This window comes from Glandiceps talaboti, chromosome 8 (assembly GCF_964340395.1).
Source record: "Glandiceps talaboti chromosome 8, keGlaTala1.1, whole genome shotgun sequence".
NCBI classification, from domain to species: Eukaryota; Metazoa; Hemichordata; class Enteropneusta; family Spengelidae; genus Glandiceps; species Glandiceps talaboti.
Genome location: NC_135556.1, coordinates 18,577,079 through 18,601,287, shown reverse-complemented (window position 1 = coordinate 18,601,287; position 24,209 = coordinate 18,577,079). Strand labels below are relative to the sequence as shown.

The following is a 24,209-nucleotide window of genomic DNA, read 5'->3' as shown; positions in this document are numbered from 1 at the left end:
ATCAGTCATCAAAATTGTTTTTATTTTTTTCGTTAAAAGCGAATCAAATAAAGATACATTGGTTAATATAACATTTTAATTCAGTGTCTGTGTCAAGTCACGGTATGCTTTGATTGGTTGTTTTCAAAGAATTGAAGCTGTGTGATCTAGGAATCCAGAAATGGAATATAATTTTGACCTTTGACCTAAGTCATGGTATGCGTTGATTGGTTGTTAACAGAATTGAAGCTGTAAGATCTAAGAATCTGGAAATAAAATCTTATTTTGACCCCTGACCTTTGAAAGTGGAATGAATAGCTATTATTACATCATTCAGTGACTTTCTGTAAACCTGATACCTGGTACACACAATCATCTGTGAAATCTACATCAGTTGGCATGGCAACCGATGATATCTTCTTTACTTTCAATTGAGATTTTATTGATGTTTCTTTCAATAGAGTGAATTTCTCAACATTTTTCACAAAATGTAAATTTGACTGAAATCAAGCCATCCGAATGACAATACCAGTAATATTACATTCTTGAGAGATTAAATTTTTTTTATTAATATTGTAATGTATCTTCCTTTCCTTTATTGACAATATATTACAATTTCACTCATAAAATAATTAAGTAACCATGGTTAAAAGATTGATCTATTTAATCAAATTTACAAAGATATTTGCCAAAAAATACCACTTCATCTGAAGCATCCATGATGTACAATGTTCTTCATAAACGAGGAGTTACGCATACCTGTACTAAGTTTTACTCCAGTGTAGTAAATTTGTACAACCTGCCTAAGCCATACGAAGCTGGCAAGCTGGGAACAGGCCTGTATAAGTGTAAAACAAGCTTGTAGACAGCTTACAAATGCTTATTGAACATTGCAACAAGCTTGTACAAGCTTGCAAGGCAGAAAGTTGTAAATGAAGATCACTCTCATGTACCTCTGCAAGTGTACAGCAAGCTTGTACAAGCTTGTAACTTTTGCATGCTACTGATTTCTATCACTAGCTCACACAGTTCTATAATAGTACTCCCAACATTTTAGTAAATTAAATATGAAATGACATCTGTGAATATCAGATTAATATACTAGTGTTTTCAAGCTTGTAATAACACTAATTTTAGTGATCAGACAATGTGCTTGCCAACTTTTTTTATACAGTACCTAAATGATTCATATATATTGCTCTTATAGGTTTAACATTGAAGTAACTCGGCATCCAAAGGTTTTGATGTGTATTGCCTGATGATGCAATGTACCTATTCTCTTACCATTCTATTTAAAGGGTAACACACATCACAGGGAACATAAATTTTGCACAGTTGCCAAGAAACATCACCTTGAAACTCTACTTCACCTCTATTGTTCTCACACTGGTTAACTATTGCATTATGGGACTCCTAAGTGCTTACTAGCTTTAGATAAATCATCATGAATACATGAATATTCAGTGTGCATCTAACACATATTTGTGTCTGTTAGAAAGTCCCATGAGGCGAAATTTATGTGATGTGAAATCATGAAATGACTCTCTATTCTATGCTCCCAGGGAGTTGAGGAAGTATAAAGGACTTTTGTTTCACTAGAGATCCTTGCAAGGGGTAATAATTGCAAAGTGCTTTGGGCACTATATGATAGAAAGCGCTATATTAAAAACCAACATTATTAGATTATTATGAAGTGGCCAAAGGTTGGTCCAATTCTAGAATAATAGTATGCATGGGTTAACGCACTGTTTTTCTCAAGTAGCAAATATATGAGTACCAATTGTTTACATTACCTAATACACGAACAGTTTCCTTCTGTGTTACTGTGACTGTAACAGCTGTAGAGAAAAACTACTGTTTGCATGGTGTATGCCACACAGCGGAAAATTGCGGTAATTTCCAGCCATACATACCTGATACCAAAATAATCAATAGTCAACTATAGGGTATATCAGGTGACACGGTGTACATTAAGTGCCATTAACATTTACTCTGCATAGTCCAGCAGGAAGAACAGCTGATAAAAGATTTACAGTATTGAGCAGCTGTACTTAATAACATGTACCATGGCTGTGGTCTCAAACAAGGATTATCATGTTTGGTATTCTTAGTAAGCTTGTCATTTTCCAAATCTTTTCATCATAGCAGGTTCTAAAATGCCATGGATTTCATTTCAAATCCAACAAGACAACTTACTTGGTATTACATGTTCTCATAAATATGGGAAGCGTATACAATCTCACCTATAGTTAGTATAGTAAGATATGACGTGTAGTGCTGTGCATATCAGGCAGCATCCACTTATAAAGAGAAGACTGACTTGAAGCTGAACGATACACTGAGTATATCTCACTGTGTAATCTATGGTGGATTACCTTGAGATTTAAGGCTCACCTTTTGTCAGCTTTTATCCCATATTAAGAAATTAAACTCTCTAAAAATGTTATGACTGCTGAAATAACATCCTCATTCATGTACTGTCAATCTATAGATACCATTATACCTTTCTATAAAATCAATGAAAAATAGGTCCAGGCAATACAACCAATTTTAATTTTCAGTCATTTGATCCCTTGAAAATATAGGGCATTTTTCTCAAAATATGCAAAATCAGGATACAGGCATTGAGATCTTTTCTCTGTTCCTCTTCACATCTCCAGAGCAAGACAGATCATGTCAGCCCATAGTAAACCCTGAAAATGCTGACAGGATGACGACATATGTAATTCATCTAGCCAAAGCTAAAAAAAACATGACAAATCAAATCAAAGCAGTACTTTGACATAGATATCTATCGGATGACATTTTATGTAGGGATCTATATTTTAGAACCGCACACAAATGAAGACATGCTCCCTCACACAGACATAGAATCAATAGAAGGCTTAAAGCTATCAGAAATAGGAGTTAGCGGATTGTGAAATGATATGGCACTTTGCCATAATCAAACTGTGTATGTTAGATAAGGTTCAAACTGATTATAATCCCCGACGTGAAGGATTGTTGTGATGAGTTTACTTACTGTCTGGTACTGATATTAGCGATAACTGTTTGTGTTGTTAGATACATTGTTGGGTAAATCACCAAGACATCAACAAACACACACACACAAATGCACAAGCCAAAAGGAAAAGAACAGTACACAAAACACAATCTCTATCAGTAGATCAGATTTTTTTCAATTTTGTGAGAATGAAATATTGAATTGACACATTTACTAATTGAAATTCATACTACAATGACAATTTGTATGCTTCACATGGTGATCTTTATTTCAAGCAACATCAATGCATTATAAACTGACTTTAATATGAAACAACTTTGCAAATGTTATACACAGTAGTAATATAACAAAAGTGGGATTATTTGTGGTAGGGATATATAGAACCATGGCTATATACATAAGCTTCAATTAAGATCACATGAAAACTAGCAATAAAGTGGGTTTTTTTTTCTATTTTTTTCTTTTTTAAAGAAAAAGAAGCAAAGCATTCCTGCCATCATTTTAAAAGTTATTTGTAAGATTGTACATAAAATCATTAAAAAAAAGAATGGATGTAAAGAGTTTACATTTCAATATTCTGAATCCCTGTAGTGTACAAAACTGATAAAAGCTTGTGCTAGGAATGGCTGCCTTTTTTAGCCTGTGAGAGATAGGGAGGTACGACCAGCTTACGATGTATTTCAACAGCACAGTAAGCAGGTTACTGCTTTTTATGTAGTTTTTCAAAAACAACTGATATAAACTGAAGTATACGATGTTGGTCAATAGTTCTTCTTGCCATAACAAGTCATGGTTTTGTGTCACGACTCTATAATTATGGACATCGATTGCTAATTTAAAAGCTGAAATTTGATTTCTGATGGTTCCGAGTTACTAAATACCAGTACACCTTTGTTGTCTTTTCCAAGTATCATCGATAGTCTTGCTGAATATAAGAACTACTGAAAATATCAAGATGTTGACGAATGAAGATTTAATTGCAGAGTAAAAGCCATTTTATTCAAATATTTCATTATTAAAACAGAAATGCATCTAGATCTCAGATGCACTGGTTATATATACAAAGTGCAATTATAACATATAATCTAACAGGATAATCTGTCCAGTCTTACGGTACATTTAGAATTCATGCATACTAATGAAATAAATTAATGTCCAGCAAATGATATGGTCATATAAAAAATTTGTACAGAAAATGTAAATTCATATAAATTGAGGTGAAAACAAACCTTCAAATACACTATGTAACGCAAAATGATATGAAAATACACGCTGTTGAAAAAAAAACTTTTAAAAACACAACAACTCTAAGCTTTAGCAAAAATATACACATCAAAAATCAATGTTTTCTAAATAGCTACTGTGTTTATTATACCATGAGCATTTCCAGTGTATTTCCACCTAGCACACTAGCAAATAAATCAATTTCTAAAAGACGGTCTCAGTAAGTTTGTAGATGATATAATCATGAAGTACTGGTAAGTCTAGAAAGTTTTAGTATAATTGTCATAAGAGATGGAGAATTTTTATCCATATGTGTGTACTGTAACTAGCATGCAACCAGTATAAGTACTTGAAGAAGGGTGATTTACACTTTATATAAAGTTAATCCTGTTACTAGTTCAAACTCAGCATTTCAATTTGAAACATATTGCAGTTGTAAGAATGATAACAGTAAGGGAAATTTGGAGTTGTTTCAAGTACATAGACTTGAGCCAAATTTTGGTGTGAGGCAATTCTAAACTGTAGAGAATGAAGACTGTTTATCTGCTCATCACCCATAACAAATCTCCTGTATTGTATTTTCTGACCTTAGATTACATATTGCTATTAGTGGAGTCTTTCAGTTACAGTGAAACATAGATTTTTGCAAATTCAATAAAGGTGCAATTGTTTCTAGAACAACCCAAGACAGTATTCCAAATTGACATAATGCTTGATTGTGACTTTCAATTAGTAACTTACTAAACTTGTTACATTTTGAACAAAATATAACATTTATGAAATGGTATACCCAAACCACAGAGGCTGGTGACTGTATTCTAGGTACTTCCACACACAGCTGCTGCAAGTGACTTTTATATTATAGTACTACCAGAAGTGATGGTAAAAAAATACCAGAAGCAAACACAATATCAACATAAAATTATTTATCTGTGCTCTCTTGTGTACAAGTTCTATCTATGGTCAAAAATTATGATTATAAAAAAGTGATGGTGGTGTCATTCATACAATTCATACATTACACTCTACGCTGGTACAAAAATTAACGATAGTCAAGCTATAAATGAATGTGCCATTTATATGTACATGTGTACTACTGCATAAAACAATTTCTTAATATTTAAGTCATGTTCATATTTTTGTACATGGAATGATTTATTGTATTCTCAGTCTTGATCCTGCAAGTACAGAGATTCACCAAGATAGTCATTTGATACCTTTACAGGTACCTTACGAATTGCCATCACTGGAGGCTATAAGGGGGTTTACCTTTTACCTTTCATTAGGGAATTAACCTTTAATATATCACTGGAAGGCTAACCTCCCATCTCATTGCAGAGTTAACCTTCCTCTCATTGGAGGGTTTAACCCTTAACCTTTCAAGAAGGGTTTGCTGTTAACCTATTACTGGAAGGCTAACCTTGCACCTCTCATTGGAGGAGTAACGTGAAACTGCTCACCTCTTATTGGAGGGCTAACCTTGCACCTCACATCAGAGGGTAAACCTTAAAACCTCAAATTTGGTGCTTCACAAATCCTCTTGTAGAAAAAGAGCCACAACTTTCTGAACCTACCAAATATTATTACTGATTTATTAAGATTTATAAATCGTACTCAAAGAGATATTAAAAGACATTGATATGCATCAGTCACCCTATTGCACTTTTCTAAGACTTAAAAACTTACATGTTATATGTACTTTTTAATCACATTAGCATGATGTGAACTACACAACTTGTACTGATTGTCACTCACAGAAAGTCTCTACTGTAGACAAACCAAGATATCCTCTACAGAGATTACTTCCATCAAGTACCTAAATTTTGCATTTCGTAAACAAAATTGAACTTCAAATAAGTTTTCTGATCATCCTAAAAATTCTTAAAAGTTTCTATTCATGATAAAATTTATTTCTCCAATTTCTAACTGTTTGTGCTCATAAAAGAATCTTTTTTCTTCCTTCCACAATCACTTTTATATTTTAGCTATACTATTTCCTTTTTCATTAAAAAAAAATTGGTACATCAGTAAACTGCTGTTAATTTGGTGTCAAACACCTACGGTACATAGTAAACATGTGTGTTGATATGCACGGTGGACTACCAACGATCATCCCATGCTGGTCGGGCATTCTCTGGTGGTTTCTTGGCACTGGTGGGTCTGCCACTGCCTGGACGTGATCCCCCACTACGAAGACTAGATAAACTGCATGTCCGGGACCCCATAGATTGGGCGTACACTTTCACTGTAAAGAGACAAAAAGCGATAAAATGAGATAAATTGAACAACACCAGGAAGTATTCAGTATGGCTGAAATAATAAATCTAGATTTATAAATAATGAAATTTATATTTGTTTTCTGAAAAAAATGATTTAACCCTGATGTTTATTTTGTTGATTTTTTTTAAAAGAAGAAAACGCTAAGTTTAGGTAGAAAGCAAGTTAGCTGTACAGAATATTACAACATGGAAACCCATGCATGCCAGTGATAGGGAAATTATTAAATTTACATGACTTTGAAACTATAAATAAATTACTTGAAATGCCATTTGAATGTCTTGAGAATGTTGCTTTTTTTTCTTCACCTTTATCATAGATTGACTTGCCATATCAGTCTTTCATCCCAAAATCTGTGCTGTTACTAAACAGTGGCGGTACATACCTGCAGACTTGGGTTTCTTGGCACTCTGTGGTCGTTCACCTGCTGGCTTTGTGACCTGTAGTCCATAGGAGAATTGTTTATCATGCTCTTTCAGCAATGAATCTCTCTGTAGGTAGGTGGTAGCTTTCTGTGCTTCAATTCTCTTTAACATATTCTGTAACAATAGAACAAACAACGAATTATTGATTAGCGGTAAACCGTACACAAAAGTTTGAACTCTATGGTCATCATAGGCTACAAATTTAAATACAATGTATTGATGTCAGATCTTGACAGTTTCCACTGGCTTCTGGTACACTTTAAAGAAAAATCTTCTGCCTACAGTTCAAGATCCATTCTTGTCATTTTTTCAAACTTAAAATTATATTTTGTGGACATTTTTTTAAAAATAATGATTTACGTACTTTGCAGTTTGCGTATAATTTATTTATACCTTTCCTTCAATGTGCCAAAACTACTGCCTCTGGTTGTATTATCTGGTACTTTTGCAATATAGGAATCATTTGTTAACTGAAGATATGATTAATTAAAGTACAATTAAAAAGATATTTGATTAATTTCCCTTAGCCTGTTACTCTTCCATACTGTTTAGAATGTTAAAAACTACAGACCAGACCATGGTAATAGCATTATGATTGAGTATGTGTACACTATAGTACTTGATAAATGGTTTGTCAACAGTCATTACTGATAATGTTGGAGATTGTATTCATATTTATTTTACTGTTTACTTTATATGGACAATTTCACAATGAGGGCTTTATTCCTGAACAGTCAACACAATCACTGAATCAAACACTTTATTGGGTTTTGATGTACAATGTATTTAGTTATAAAAACTGAATTCCAGCTACCTCCTGTCTATGTAAACATTTACAATGTAGAATCTGTAGCCACTGACTGTACAGTAAACATTTATTTTGGCACATGAAAATCTTGGCAGATTAGCAAAGTAGGACTAGGTGAACTTTGATTGTGATTATGCAAGGGTACCATAGTCATCAGTGCCGCTGTTCATGAACATAGAGATGTGACAACTCGTAAAAGTATGTTGGTGGGACACGGAAAACGCTTTTGTACATATTCAGCTAAAATAACTCCAGCACCGAAAAAAACATGAGGACAGTTAAGAGGAACAGAGACACTATGCTATGGAAAAAGAAATCAAATCCTATGAGACGATCATCACAAAATAGAAAATGTATTCACTCTGCGATTGAATGCCATTATACAAATCTATTTTGTCATTTCACCAGCATCCATAGCCCGTTACTCTATTCCTGATAATACAGCTAACAATGGTGATTTTCCAACAGTAAAAATGTCATTAAAGCTATTGAATGAAACCTAGCCATGAAAGTAATATAATAATCTAAATAGAGGTTTTATAATTCTAATTCTCTGAAACTGCTTTTGCACTACTGAAGTTAATTCAAAGGCCAGACAGTGTATATTCAGTGACTCAATACAAATTATTCATCTCTATGTGATCAGCAAAATCTGAAATCTATATTTTGTCAATGGACTAATATTAATGTGACTTATTATATAGCAATACCATCTACATTACAAGGATAATTTAGGACAAACTCACCAAGTTTGACTTTACTGACAAAAAATGATAATAACCTATCTCAATATACATTTTTCTATACATGGCAATACCAACTACATGAGCAATTTAGCACAAAATAGTCAAATTGACCTTATTTATGGTAAAAAAAATGACAGCAAAAGTTTCCCACTATACTAATTTTTACCCATTACTATATGTGGCAAATACCAACTACATCATGGGCAATTCAGGACACACTGCACCACTTATCAATTCAGCCTTTATGGCTATCATTGTTAACCAAGGTTATAACAAACACTGAATATCATTAACTCATGCAAATTCAATTCAATATTTAATTAGCACCTACACAGGAATTATGGAATATCTGGGAAACAAGGAAAATACACATTCGTCAAGACTTTTATTTAACAAGATGTCTTTTTTTGTTTAAAAAGACTGATGGCAGAGTAAACGGAGATCGGGTATTTATCAAACTTCAAAGGCTGTATTTCATGAGTAAAACGTGTGCAATAGAGTAATTCAAAGTCATATAAACCAAGGGGCCAACCAGGCAGTTAGACAGTTCGCACAGAAAATGTAAACTGGATATTCTCTTTATCTATTTTCAATAATCTATCAAATGTATTAAGTGTAGAATGTAGCGTGTATTACTGATAAAAGTGCGATGCCCATTCTGATTATAGTAAAAACATAAATGTCAGCTGTTTTCCATGATAGTATAATAAGATATATATGATAACTTGTTATAATTATCACAGGACTGTAAGTTTCAATAGCCACTCAGGTGTGAAGTATTAGGCTTGTAATGCTCTTCACTGTCAGTAATAATGTTTTAAGTAATAATTAACAGAAAGATGAACACCAGCTGATACCAATAACTGCCATAATAGAGTATAACTGTTAGCCTAATCCTCATATACATGTAATGTACATATACTTATGAATGATACATGTAAATGACTGACAAATATACACCTTTTTTTAAATATCATATTCACTCAAAAAGTCACAATCTCATCTTTGGAACGTAAATAAAGTCTGTTTCCTTGATGACTTTGCAGTCTCTCACCATGATCAGCCCTTACTTATCTAATTTTCTAATTCCTACGACAGTTCGCATCTGTATTTCTCTTTGTCACAAAACATGACCTTTTACCAGGATGAAATATATTTGGCAAACATATCTGTCAATTGTCTGCCAACTTACATCGGTTGACATTTGAAATTTAACTTTTAACACCAGCTATAAAGGTATCATATTATACAAAACAAGGCCTGGAGTCAGACTTAGACGCTTAGTCCAAGGACATGGTGACGACTTCATCTTAACTATACAATCAATTTTGTTTCATAACAACAATCTAGCAATAAACAAAATGAATATAAGTTCTTTGTAACACAATGTCACTACACATTCCAATATCTTTCAATGAACATGCTTAATTCATATAAAACACTGTCTTGGAACATTACATTGGTGCCAAATCACTGAGCAAACAGATATCAATGAGAGCACCACTTGCCATATCTGGGCAAAGTGTGCCAGGGCGCGCATGATACAGAAAATTACTGCCCGGGTTCAATGTGCTGTGCTCTCCAATGAATTGCATTTTAAGTGATACTACCGCAAAGATAAATAACAAAAGGTGTACTGTTTGTTTACTGCAGTGCAGGAAGAGTCTAACAGTAAGAATCTACTGTAGCTATCCATGGCAACCTCTAGGGTTCTGTTCAGAAATTCACAAATTACCTAATCAAAATAAAAATTGAACTAATCATTTGTAGTAAGGAAGCACGATGTCATGTCCATGTAAGTAAATTTATCCATGATCAGGATATGCATACTATCACCTGTCTTTTGTAGATGTTGTAGTTCAAGAAATCAGACAGCAAATATAAAACACCTGAAAGCTAGTTCCTCACTACCATTGATATGGTAATAATGTCGGAAAGAGACGCAAGTGAACTATATACAAGAGTAGTCAACCGTAAGTAATGGCCACAGGGCTGTCATCATAGATCTACAAAACTGGCATGTTTTTAGCCACAGATTTATTAGTTTACTACCAATAAATCTTCCTTTTTGTTTTGGACAACTCAAATAAATTACAGGTAGGTCGCGTATAATTCACTTGACCCTGCATGAACTGTTACTTAGCGTTTTTCAAAAGGTTTGCACTAGATGGGTCTTTGTGAGGGAACAATACTGTTCTGTCAGTTGTAAAGTATATTATGTACACAGGAGAGAACACATCTTTTATGAAAGAAACATTGCTGTTTCTAAGGGTTTGTTTATATAGCCTTCAAAAGTTTGTTTTTTTCGCTGATACAGCACCCAAAACAGGGAATGGCGTTTGAAAAAGTACAGTTTTGTAACTACAAGCACAATCGATACTACTACAAGGGAACCTTGTTTCAATTCCGAGAGTGATAAATAAATTTGACACATTGTCACAAAAGGGTCATTAACTCTGCACAAATGTGAGTAAATCTTGGCAGTATATCTAGTAGGCTTTTGTATGGAAAACTAAGCCATTGTTGTATTGCTGTAGCTCGGAAACTGGGCAACAAAGCCTTTTTAATGCTAAAGAAGTACATAAAACTAAATGACACATTCTTTGTCTCCCATTACATTAATATGAGTTATGGCCAGCTCACAACATTTGACAAAGTTTACTAAGATTTAGATGTTTAGGTTACTCAGCAAAAATATATCGAAATGTCATTATCAGAAGGATTACATGTCCAATAAGAGATGACCGTTTTTAAATTACGCATACCATTTTCATTGATTTTGAATGAAAAATTCCATACAGCATACTGTTGTTTATGCAAAAAAAACCTTGAATAATACAAATATGCAATAATTTCGTAATTATATCTTTTGCTTTGCTGCACTTCGTAGGATTCAACAGTTCCCACCAATCACCTGATATCTTGACCAGTGTGAAAATTGTGAGCTGATATCACCCCAAAAGGATATATTTCCAGATAGGTTTGATACTTCTGATAAATTATACGCTTTCACTTCATACAGGAAACTCTAGTGATGATATGAATTAGTATGCATGTAATACGGAATTGCATAATTTATCTGTTTGCATTTAGTTAGTTTTTTTATATCTCAGTTATCTGCAGAGGCCACGGAGGTGTATAGAAACATCTACCTTCAGAGGCTTGCAGATTATCTTGCTTGGGACTTGTCACACTCCATATAAAATCAATAACTGTTTTGTTTACACGATCAATAATTAGTCTTGTAAACCAAAAACGCTATCAATCAAACCTGTTTGCATATCTTACTTCATCTAACATCAGTTTTTGTTTAGACCAAAAATCGTTTGATGACACTGCTATGAAGCATTTATTGGTTAGATCTGATACAGACTTTCATGGAAATTGTCACTAAAAGAAATTCATTTGATATTGTGATAATTATGTACAAAATGTACAATATATTTCTGTGCTGGCAACTATATGAAGGTCTACCTTTCATCTGAGTCAAGTGGTTTAAATGTCCAATTTCCTGACTAAACAAAGACTGATATAAATTTATGAGCAGTACAAATTAAACCAATATATTGCAACCTGTAATTTTAACAGTCCGTAAATCTTACAAAAGTTGGAACATTTTCTAGTAATATTCAATTTTGAATTGTGTGTATCAGTCACAGAATTATGAAATTCAGACAGTCTTAATTTTTTTTCTTTTCTTTCTGCACTACCTTTTCTTACATGTTTGCTGAATCAAGAGTCCTTGACAACACCCATTTTTATTTATTTCTCTGTACTTTGCTTTTGATAAGTTTCATAGTAAGTTAATGAATATATACAAAGTCGATCTTGCAACGATATAAATAATATTCGCACACAACAATTGTTCAGTGGCACAATCACATAATTGAATAGTATTTATCTCCAGGGCACGCTTAGTAGACTGTATATGACCCCGTATAAAGTATATTACTGTTGTGTCTCAATGACTGTGGGTGGTGTTTTTGTATGCAGTGTATGTATTGTATTATCTCATTTTCTTACCCAATTCTCTCGTTCTATCCTTCGTTGTTCTCTTGCACGATTTAGGGCAGCGTGACTTAGCATCACTGGTCGTGTGGACTCTGCTTTGGGTTTCTTCCTCTCCTTTGGTTTTGTACCTTTCATAATTTCTCGAAGCAACCTTTGGTTTTCTACATCAATTTCTGAAACTCTATCATTGCTAAAGGATAAGTTTTTTCGATCTGGTTTTTTAGATGAAGTAGGTCTTCTGAAAAGTACTTTATTTGTAGAGGATTCACTCACACCATGTCTCAGAGTATGACGTGCACTTTCATCAAGTTCAAGTACAGCTTTTAGAAGTAAACTTAAATCTCTAGCATCTGTACCTTGTAAAAGTCTATCACGCTGACCATTTGGAGTAACACCACTGTAGTTATCAGTAACAAGATCTGTGTACCTGGGACTTCGTTTTCCTGACATTGGCCTTTTTGGTGGTTTACCTTCAATGTGTTTAGGAGATTCTCCAGAACTGGGAGAAAGATCAGAATCTGATGCAATTTTCTTTTCGCGTCTTTGTCTGCGAGGACTTCCCTGTGGACTGGGCAGAGGAGACACATCGGTAATTTCACTTTCCGAGTCGCTGTAACTTGAGTATTCGCTGCTACTGTACGATGAATAACTATCACTTTCACTACCACTCTCTGAGCTGTAGCTATCACGTCGTTTTCGATGTTTGTCACCTTTTTTCTTTTCTTTGTCTCTATTTGGGCTGGCGTCTTTGGAACGTTTGTCACGACTAGGACTGGTGTCTTTTGAGTGGGTAACACGTCTAGGTCCTGCGCTTTTCAAATTTCTCCGAGCTTTGAACATACTGTCTCTATCATCTTTGACAGACACTTTAGCGCTGTCCTCATCCCTGTTTTTATATTTACTGTTACTTGAAGATTCCTTTGCATCGTTCTGGTCTTCGTCAGAAGAATATATATAGTCACCTTCACGTGGTGTACCAGTTGGAATTTTTGCTTGTATTTCTCTCCTGCTGCCAGAACTTGACGTGGACCTTGCGCTTAATAGCGTTGTCCAGTCTCCACCGCCATTTTGTTTACCTTCGGATCGCTTGTCTCGACTCGATCTCCTCTCTGGACTGCTGTCGTGTCGATGCCGGTCCGACTTCGGTTCGTCCATATCGAAGAAGTCGTGATCTACTGGTTCTCCCAAATCGTCAGCCATCTTTTCGGCTAAGCTAAGCTCACACTATTCTGGGACACGGTTCACCTTATTTGCAAATGTCAGTGCACGGTTGCCGACTTCGTAACGACAATAACACCGATGTCCGTCAAAAATGTTTTGTAGCAACTGTAATGTTGCAGCAATGCATTCTGGGAAAGAAATTACTCTCGTCCTAAACACGAGACAATACGAGACTGTCTGAGGGAAAAACAAAGTAACAAACTACAGAGGTCGCAGTTCACAGGTTTCATGTCAGATACAGCTAGTTGACGACAGGATGCCCACAAGAACACTTCAACGAGTAGTAAGTTATCATAGTGTGTTGGGATACACTACACTACAGTCCCTTTATCATATGATAGAGGGACTGTGACTATACACATTCATCATTGATGATGCAGTGGGCAATTTTAACTTTTTAGACCATCTAAATATAATATTCTATCTATAAGTATAAAGGATGGTCATAGTACAAATTATATATTTACAAATATTCAAAAAATATGTCATCGGTGTTTGCACTTCAAAAGGATCATTTTGAAGTGCAAACAAAATGACAGTATTTTTTGAATATTCGTAAATTAACTTGAATAACACACGCCAGCGAGGGCAATATAAAAATGTTGGTAAAGATCAGTGCCAGCCCAAGGGCAGGTTAGTTGTGATATTGCCTGAGCACACACGTTACTACATAATTTTATTACACTGTCCACTCATTCACCCAATCATTCACATGTCAACTCATCGTTCATCATATCACTGCATGTTCTCCATCGATAGACAAGTTTCCTTTTCATAGTACATATTTAAACTACTTGCAGACATGGCATTCAATTTGTAGGAGCTAAGTGAGTGTCCCCACAGCTCATTTGTAATTATAATTATTCAAATTTTCTGCAAGAAATAATTAAACTTGTGTCTCACTGTCGTGATCTTGAGTGGACAACACTGCAAAATGTGCAGAATATATTGTTCATGGTTCCAAGAATCGTTAATTTGGAACAGTAAATTTGAAATGAATGCAACGTTTTGATCCGTCTGCGTCAGTCACCACATAGTAAGAAATAGGGGAACACCAAATTTTGGTGGGTCACTAGAAACTGTGTGCATCAGTGGTGTGTCAAACTGATCATTGGGTAGTGAACATTTTCTTTTTTTAAAAGTCTGTGAGCTTCTTCATCCTTGTGTTGTTATTTTTAATCAGAATTTTTTTACAATGTAAGAAAATGACAATCACTATACATTTAGGTGCAGGGTAACTGGGTTAGTTTTGTTAGGTAATAAATGTGGTCATTCCCATGAATACAGGATTGAGTGGGTTAGGTTGGGTTAAAGATGAATTTCTTCCCAAATATTATAAGTATTTCTGTTAATGCAAAGCCAGCAAATGGATAGTTTGATAAAGCCTGCTGACACAAACAAGCGAAACATTACTCATAAAGTAATAAGAATTAACTTATATGTTACAAGAACTAGTTATTGCTATTTTACCAACCTAGTGAACATATTTAAGGATGTGATGTTCTTGCTAATAAGATTGAGAATCATGAAAATGGGCATCTTATGTAACTCTTAGTCTTATCCATCAGATTGTTTGGTAAAGAACGGCACAATCTGTAGTGTAAGGTACACCATGACAGGGTGCCCTCACACATCGGTCAATCACCTGTCACTTGATAAGAGCCGGCCAGTGAGGGCAGAGTAGCATGATGGAGACGTATCTTACACTGCTCATCCTCTGAATTCATATTCTTCCAGCCTTGAGTACTTGCTTTCAGCTATTTTGTATTGTTGTCCATAATTTTAGCAAAGGTACCGATAAGTCTACTTTACTGGTACATTTACTAATATTCTGGTTCGCAGAATGTAAACACACAGACACGTACACTGAATTGAGCATCAATAAATTTTATTTAAGCAAAAGCGAAAAAAAAGGTGTTTGTTCTGTACATATAGCTGACAGTACTTTATCAGCTGAAATGAGTACACAGAGAGAATCAGACAAACACCTCCTTCTAAGTTTCTGTTTTCCATACATATAAAGAAAGCTGCTGATTTGCATTCCCATCAATGGCAGTGGGTTATAATAATTTATAGCATTTTACAATTTCTTATAATGTTGATTATTTTATATTTCACTGATAGTTATAGCTACACTGCAATAAACTGTCTAGATATGTTCACCTAAAGCTGGGCTATTATATCAAGCAGTGTGACTACAGTCACTCAAGTCTGTACCAGTACATCAACATCAGTCCAGCCATTCATCCATCTCTCTGGACTGATAGCTTGATATGATATCTCCACATGCTATGTGGTCTAGCTCACACATAATATCCTAACATCCAGTCTCACATTGTGATATATTCACATACTGTTTCACACATAATATCTTTATTGTGTCTCACATAAGTTAGCATACCATATCTCACACAATCATGATACACATATGTTGTCTCACATTAGAATATCTCCGCACATTGTCTCACATCCCCGATGCTGTCACATGACGATATGCTTGCATTTACAATGTCTTACAGTGTCTATGCATACATACTTCGAACTGTCTCAAACATACTCTCTCACATGCAATATTCTGCCACACTCTCTCACATAATATTCTCACATGTCTCAAAAATGATGTCATAACAACTCTCATGTGACTCTCCTTCCACAAACTCACACATTACACCCTTGCATACTGTAGTCTGGAATCCACATGTGGATCGGGATTTTAAATTTTGCTTTCCAATCACAAAATTTAAAACCCCAATCCAAATGGATTCCTGGCTATGCATGCTGCTGCTACTATTAATCCTTCCACAGTCTCACAAATCTTGCATGTGATAATCTTACATATATAGTCTCACGTAACATCCTTACATTGTCTCACATATATGCAGTTACATAACTTGATATACTGTCTCACATATCACATAACTTGTACATAGGCACTTTCATTCTGTGGATTATAATTACCACATTTGAAATACACAGACACAATGTCAATCATTTCACAAAGGACTACACTAGATTATTACCAAAGTTACATCACTAATATTACACTCTAGGATTGTAGGAAAGGTCATTGAAACCCTGTTTTTTTCTTTTGTCTTATTGTTTCACTACAAAAACTTTCGTGTAAGTCTTAGCAGATTTAGTATACGTTGCACTGCCATTGTTAAATCTATGATTGGTCAATCTTTTTTTCAAAAAAGATTAGCTGACATTGAACTTGTAATGCTGTAACAGACTTACAAAACTACATCTATACATTTATACCACCATATACTATCAAAATGAACAAGCACAGTGTTGGTCAGAATATTCACTACGTTACCTTTCACTCGAATGTTGTGATCCTTGTTTAGTCTAATATTTTATGTTTGTTTGTTTGTTGTTTATTTATTTATTTATTTATTTATCTATTTATTTATTTCATGATTATGCTGTCTCTTCCATTGCCAATAGTTAATACTTGCGTAACATGTAAGGAAATGCTGTTATGATAAGTTTCTTGTCAATATTTTTGTCTGTATTCTGTATAGTATTGTACGGATTTCCTGAAATTGATGACTATTGAAGAATTGGTACTAACAATTTCCATCTCTCTGTTTGTTCTGTGATGCTTGCTATGAGCTTACATATAGTTACTATGTAAAAGTATCCAAAGGAGGTAATGATGATGGTCACATGTAGTTCAGAGTGAAGACGACTTTCAATGTCGATGCTAAACCATCAGTTATTACCACAATGCTAAACACTAGATTTAAATGACATCAGCTGAATTTTGAGATTTATGATAGCTCTAATCAAATCAAATCACAATGGTTTCCACCAGATGAAAAATCATGACATTCATAAGATGAAACATGACATTCACTAGATGAAACATCATGACATTCACTAGATGAAACGTCATGACAATCACTAGATGAAATATGACTCACTAGATGAACATCATGACATTCACTAGATGAACATCATGACATTCACTAGATGAAACGTCATGACAATCACTAGACGAAATATGACTCACTAGATGATCATGACATTCACTAGATGAACATCATGACATTCACTAAATGAACATCATGACATTCATTAGATGAACATCATGACATTCACTAGATGAACATCATGACATTCACTAGATGAAACATGACATTCACTAGATGAAATATGATGACATTCGAACATCATGACATTCACTAGATGAACATCTGATATTCACTACATGAAACATCATGACATTCACTAGATGAAGTGTCATGACATTCACTGACATAAATGCTTAATGGACAGTCTGCATGCTATAAATTGCCCCTCATAAAAAATACACATCAATGAAGTCAAAATTCACCATTAAATCATAGAAAAAAAAGTATGATTTTACACAAAATGTCAGCGATTGTTGTCATGTGTGACAAAACTACAGACAAGTTAAATAAAGTAGAAATATTTCTGAGTAACTTTGGTACTGATTATGTCTCCAAAAAAATAAGTAAATCATCAAACAGTACTGTTATAATGACAATAATAAAATCTTTTTCACAAGGAAAAAAGAAAACTTATCACTTTACTGAAAGTTTGAAGGAGAATAAATAACTGACATTAATAAATATTCTTCTGTGTAAAAAAATAACACATCTCTTTTCTAACCACAGACAAAATCAAAACACGTTGAAATCATCATGAAATAGATTTTGAACTGTAGCTTCTCATTGGTGGACATGTCTCAAATTTACATATTTCAATTATGGCCTGTGATTGGTAGTAATGCTATATTAATTTAAATATTGAGTAATGTTGGCTCTCCTGTGGATAAATTGCTCATAAAATTTACATAATTCATATTTGGTTGGTTGGTTGAAAGACAAATATGTTGGTATTGATACTGTAGATAAAATGAATGGTCCACACATCAACAGGAAAATGTATCTAAGAGTGTAACTGTATTAGCGCATGCAGAAAAGGCCTGACTGATTCTGTTCTGGTTATGTGAAAAATTAACAAAGACAATGTTGTTTGCCATTTGTTAAAGTTCAAATCAGATCAACAGATCTACAATAAGTTAATTCTGTGACTTAGATTTGAAACTGATTCATCTTTGTGTATTAAAGTCTGTTTAATTTAGAATCTCAAAATCAACTTCTGAATTCATGACCTGTACATTCATTTTGTATGATGATACACAGACATGTATGTTAAAGCTTGACTTCTTGAACCAAAACAAAAGATTTTTGTTCTTAAGGTGCTGTGTTTATCTTCAACAATGTGACTGTTCTTGAGTTAAGTGATATCATAGAACTGTACGAATTTTGATGTGAATGTTGACATCATAGTGAGCTGATTGAAATTCTCTGAGTTATGTTGTACAGTACAGGAGAAATTTGATTGATTTCATATTCTCTTTATTTATTTATTTATTTATTTATTAATGTTGAGTGAGTAAATTGTTGACATGGTCATTTTCAGTCTTTGATGTAAAAACGAACAAAGGGAATGTACATTACAGACATTCTCCTGATGTATAAATTAACAAAATGTAATTGCGTTTACAAGCCTACACAGAATTCAAATAATCAGTTCTACTTTACAATCATCTTTAAATTTCACCACAGTACAGGATAAATATAATTTCAATTTTTTTTTATGTCATGCTTTTTTATCCATGACTGTAGTTTGCTTTCTGAATTTAGCAAATGATTCAATAAATGTACCAGGAACTTCGCATGCTTACTAGTTTTCAATTTAGTTTTAATGTAGTTTAGCTAAATAACGTACCTCTTCATCAAAACCCGTGAATAATTAATCCTTTCATGATTGACTGGATTAGTTTAAAACATACAATGACAAATAAGTCACCACATTAATTCATTTCACAGCAGTACATTACATTGAGTTTGACATGTCAGTAGTCGTAATAGTAGTAGTATGACTTACATGTACACACTGCCACCTTGTCAGGAACATGCGCCCTCTAGTGGCTGATATTGATGTATGAAAAACGTTACACATTTGTGAAGCCAAAATGAATTACATGTTACTCATTAGTTTTCTGTCTACAATTGTATAACAAAGAAGACAAAACATGTCTCAAGGGCTGGCTAACAACATTCCATATCAGTGAAACGTTCTTTGTGGTGTAGATTTTAGTGATAATGACATATTTTACCCATTACATGCTATTTCATTATCAGTGAATAAATGGAGACCAGGACAGCATGAATTCTAGTCTAACCATGCTTGTATTTCTTTCAAATTTATGAAGTCCAAATTTTAAATATCATCATTTCCAGAATTAGTTTTGTAATCAGAAAACTGCTGTGGAAAAGGAACTTTTTTGATGTGTATTTTTCATTATTGCTGTATTACAAATTTACTGAGACCATTAAACACACAAACCTGAAATGCTGTTAGCCTTTGCCTTCATGCTATCTATCATAACAGTAGTTCTATCACATCTTCACAATTAATCACCAAATTTTGTGTTTCCAAGTTTTGATAATTTTGTCAACTTTCAATTAAATGTATCTCAAAAGTACAAGTTTTCCATGAAATAATGCAAACTGTTCTGTTCGTCTTAAATTTTCTGATGTTTTGATTAATTATGAATGAGTGTGAGCTACTCCTATGATTTTGAGGGTAAGCAGGACAAAATTCTTATTTGCATTCAAATATTGAAATTCACATGCTGTTTTCTCACTTTTACAAAGAACATGTAAGTTTTTACTGTAGTTTTTCAGTATACGTATGGTATACCTGTGTCAAAGGTCATATACTATGTCAAAGGTCAACCTTGACTTCTGTTGTTAGTGGTCTTAGTAGGAAAAACAAGTACCATGCAGTATTCAGATACTGCCATGGGTGCATTAAGAACAGTCTGGTACTATCTATCCACTTGTCGCATCCCTTAATTTGAACTTTTGTACACGATGCTTAGCCACTGGCAGCAAGCTATGCCAATTCCCTAGTCGTATGTGTACGTCCGTTTCCACATGCTGAATTTGCTGCACTCCAAGGTAACAAAGAAACCCACAAAATGTACGTCACACGTAAAATAGCCATGAAAACAAGTCCCCAAAAAGTTACCACTGTGGATAGATACAAAGTACACATAATGAGAAAATATAAGTAAAATATACAACATTTTGCATGCAGCTTGCCCAAGTAAACAGTTTTAATAACCACTACAACAAAACGTGATGAGTGCTTGAAAACCAAGAGAAAAATAAGTTAAAGCCAAAATGTGTCATTACAGCAAAACGTTCTTTATACATAGAGTTAAAACCACAGTCGTTAAAAAGTTACTATTACATGGTGAAAGGTACACATGGAATGAAAACTATGTATAACAGCATGAGAAATTAAGAGTGAAAGTTGTTACTGGAGTAACAGGAATGGGAAATGGGAGCACACAGGAAACAGAAAATTGTAAGATAGTTGCTGACCATGGCATCCCTAGCATTCAAAGATACATTATTAAGAAAGAGATGAGTTTTCGTTTGCGTTTTAAAAAACATTTTCGGATAGGCTTTAGATTGTAGGCCAAGTGCATACACAACAGTATATGCAACTGTATTTCTACAATTCATAGTTTTCAAACATTCGCTATAAATTTGACAGAAAGTGAATTTTTTTTCAATAGTGCTTTCAGATACTTTCAATTTTATATCTTTGAATACCAGGGCATCTTTTTGCTGAATAAATTTATATTTTTCTCTCTAGGCATGCGATTGATATTAATGGATAATGAATGGATAGCCAGTATCAAAACTGTTCTTAATGTGACCCTTGCAAAGTGTCAGTCTTTGGCCCAAACTATGTGATTGGCAGAGTTACTGTAGAGGAAGGTCAGCTGTTACTATGATGGTAATGAACCTATAGTTTTAACCCCATCACCAAAAGTTACATGAAATGGAACCCATCCACCCTTCATCACAATTGGTCCAGTCCAGTGGACCAAACCATTTGTGATGAAGGATGGATAGGATGGTTTTCAGAGGATGTCAGTTTATAGTAGGAATGTTGCTTGAACAGGAATGAACCATTTGATTAAAAGGGAACATAGCAAAGTCTAGCGGTGGTCTCTACATTTTTTTTCACACACTGGAAACTGCAACAGTGCAGCACATTTTTTCTCATGAAAAGTATGTAAATGTTCAAGATATAGTACAGATAGAAATATATCTCAAGTTTGGCAATTATTATTAGAAAATCTGTACATCCCTGTCATATAGTATAGGGTGTTTACACACCCCTATTTGAACAAATGGTCCACGCTAGCTTAGGCACTCCGATTCACTGTACCTGGGATGAGTGAATGGAGCACACCCAGCCATAATGAAACAGAGTACCCTTGCTAAGTCCATGCCATGCGTTTTAGTATCTCCATCCAGAGAAAAGGCCAATGGGGCATGGGTAGAGCAGTCCTCTGCCTCTCACAGGGGGCGACTGACGCATTGGTATCTCCTACTGCAAGTACTTGTAGATCTTAACACAGTAATTTCCAGAGTCGGCTACTGCAATGTTGCCTTCACTGGTGATAGCCAGACCTTGGGGTCCGTACAGGGGGTCAGCGTTGGTGTTGATGTAGCTCAGGAAGGATCCACTGCTATCAAACACCTGTGGAATAACAAGGAACACAAACAGATTTCAGACAGCTGGGGAAGTGTATCGGAATGATTGCCATGGTTACAATGGCAACTGTTCATGTAAAATATTAGATATTAAGTAATTATGGATAGCTAGTAGATATATGATTAGCAAAAGAAATACCATTATTTTAGAAATAGGATTGCCATCCTTGCAAGAAGTTGTGGGAATTCTTACACTAATAGAAAAAAATTGGCACCATGATTACAAACAAAATGTAAAATTAAAATATGAACCCTTTCCTTAAAACCTTTAGCCCTCTCTCCCAATACCAGTTAGTGCAGAGTGTATGCCACCTTACAGCCCTGGCATCTCATCCCAGAGTATATTTATGCATTCTCTGGTAAGTGAAAATACAGAGTCCTGACTTCACAGAACATGTCTGGCTTGGTAGTGGTGGGTCACACCGTTACCATTTCAGGACTTTGGCAGAGTGAGTTCCTCAAGTCACATTATGTACTAATAGTAATCTACCACATGTATACAGAAGAGGTTAGCAGATGTGTTGTTGCCTGGAATCCATACTTGTACAGAACTCCATGACCACGTGAGTGCGAGTGTGGCGTACTCAGGGTATTTTGCATGGGTGTTTTAGGTGTTTTCAGAAGTGCTATGTTTGTGAAAGTGCAGCAGAAAACACTGCAAGCACTAAGTGCAAATACCCCTGAGTACCCACACTGTACAGGCACTCATGCACCATTGGGTTCTGTTATTATCACATTTTTATCCAAAACAGCAAATTTCCATAAAAATCAGACAGTGCGATAACCAATTTTGTGTACAAGAAAAGCATGAATTCATTTGCAGTATTGCACTGTGTGCAAATACCACTACGAATCACATATGCATTGGTGAAAGTAGTACATATGTAATAAAGCATAGATTCCAGGATAGCAAATGTGTTATATTTCAAGTTTTAATTATTACATTATTGTTAGGATTATGTATATTAAATCATAAACATTGAAGAGATAACAAATGACGTTTTGATTATAGAAAATGACCACATAAAAAAAACACATTTGGGGAATATGAATAACTGTGCTGAAAAATTGTTAACATGTTTAGAAAAATAAGAACGGTGATACATTCTGACATTCTGTGATTAGTGCACTCTAATCTTTCAATATGAGCTGTATTTCCTATTACTAGATACAGGCGCCTTATTGATTGGTTTGATTAATTATTGATTGACTTGTGGGATTAATCAGTAATGTCCAAAGTTGTGATAAAAAGCCTTACAGTCAGTACAAAAATTCATACACATAAAAAATTTCCAATTAGTTGTTTGTGAAATGACTGTAGTACATGAAAGAGATCGTTTTAGTCTGACAGGGTCAACTCATTAAAAATCAGTTCCTTCAGATTTAGTATATTATGGAAACTTAGTTTTTAAGTCATTTAGAACAGCAAAATCCAAATAATGATAATGGAAACACATTTTAAATTATACTGGGTTATGTATTATTTTTTGTTTAATTTTGAATTCATATATCATATCATTTTATCTACAACAATAAATCTGGCAATATTGGTCTTGTGACTGCCATCAGTATTTGTTGCCATTTCCAGCAGAATATTAATAATAGTTTCTCAAAAAATAACATAAGTCAGCACTTCTCTCAATCCTTTATATTTTTCAGAAAGACCCTCCTTTCAATACTTATCTGGGAAATCTTGTAGTTAAGGGTGGTAAGAAGGTGAAACCAATCTCTCCATTATTCTATATACTTGATCTGGGAAATCTTGTAGTTAAGGGTGATAAGAAGGTGAAACCAATCTCTCCATTATTCTACCAAGTTTCCAACCAAATTATGGTACAACATACAACATAGTGGTAAGTATACATGCTAGCTCTACCCACATTATTTCACCTC

The 24,209-nt window shown here is 34.3% G+C and overlaps 2 protein-coding genes across 7 annotated transcripts in view; both read right to left on the bottom strand.

Moving 5' to 3' along the window:
• Positions 1 to 3,320: 3,320 nt before the first annotated feature.
• On the bottom strand, positions 3,321 to 13,770 carry LOC144438600 (cilia- and flagella-associated protein 97-like). The gene is made up of 3 exons (XM_078127694.1): positions 12,487 to 13,770; positions 6,870 to 7,023; positions 3,321 to 6,452 (listed from the first exon to the last, which is right to left on the bottom strand). The coding sequence occupies exons 1-3, from the start codon at positions 13,672 to 13,674 to the stop codon at positions 6,307 to 6,309; spliced, it is 1,488 nt and encodes a 495-aa protein (XP_077983820.1). The 5' UTR covers positions 13,675 to 13,770; the 3' UTR covers positions 3,321 to 6,306.
• A 1,806-nt stretch (positions 13,771 to 15,576) lies between these two features.
• Positions 15,577 to 24,209, bottom strand: part of LOC144438413 (tripartite motif-containing protein 2-like) — a 64,272-nt gene continuing 55,639 nt past the window's right edge. For 5 of the 6 annotated variants that reach the window (XM_078127429.1, XM_078127430.1, XM_078127431.1 and 2 more), the window contains one exon: positions 15,577 to 22,302. In XM_078127429.1, coding sequence (XP_077983555.1) covers positions 22,150 to 22,302 — 153 coding nt within the window. In that variant the 3' untranslated portion in view covers positions 15,577 to 22,149. The remainder of the gene's footprint in view (positions 22,303 to 24,209) is intronic. The other variant, XR_013481059.1, reaches the window with a different exon arrangement.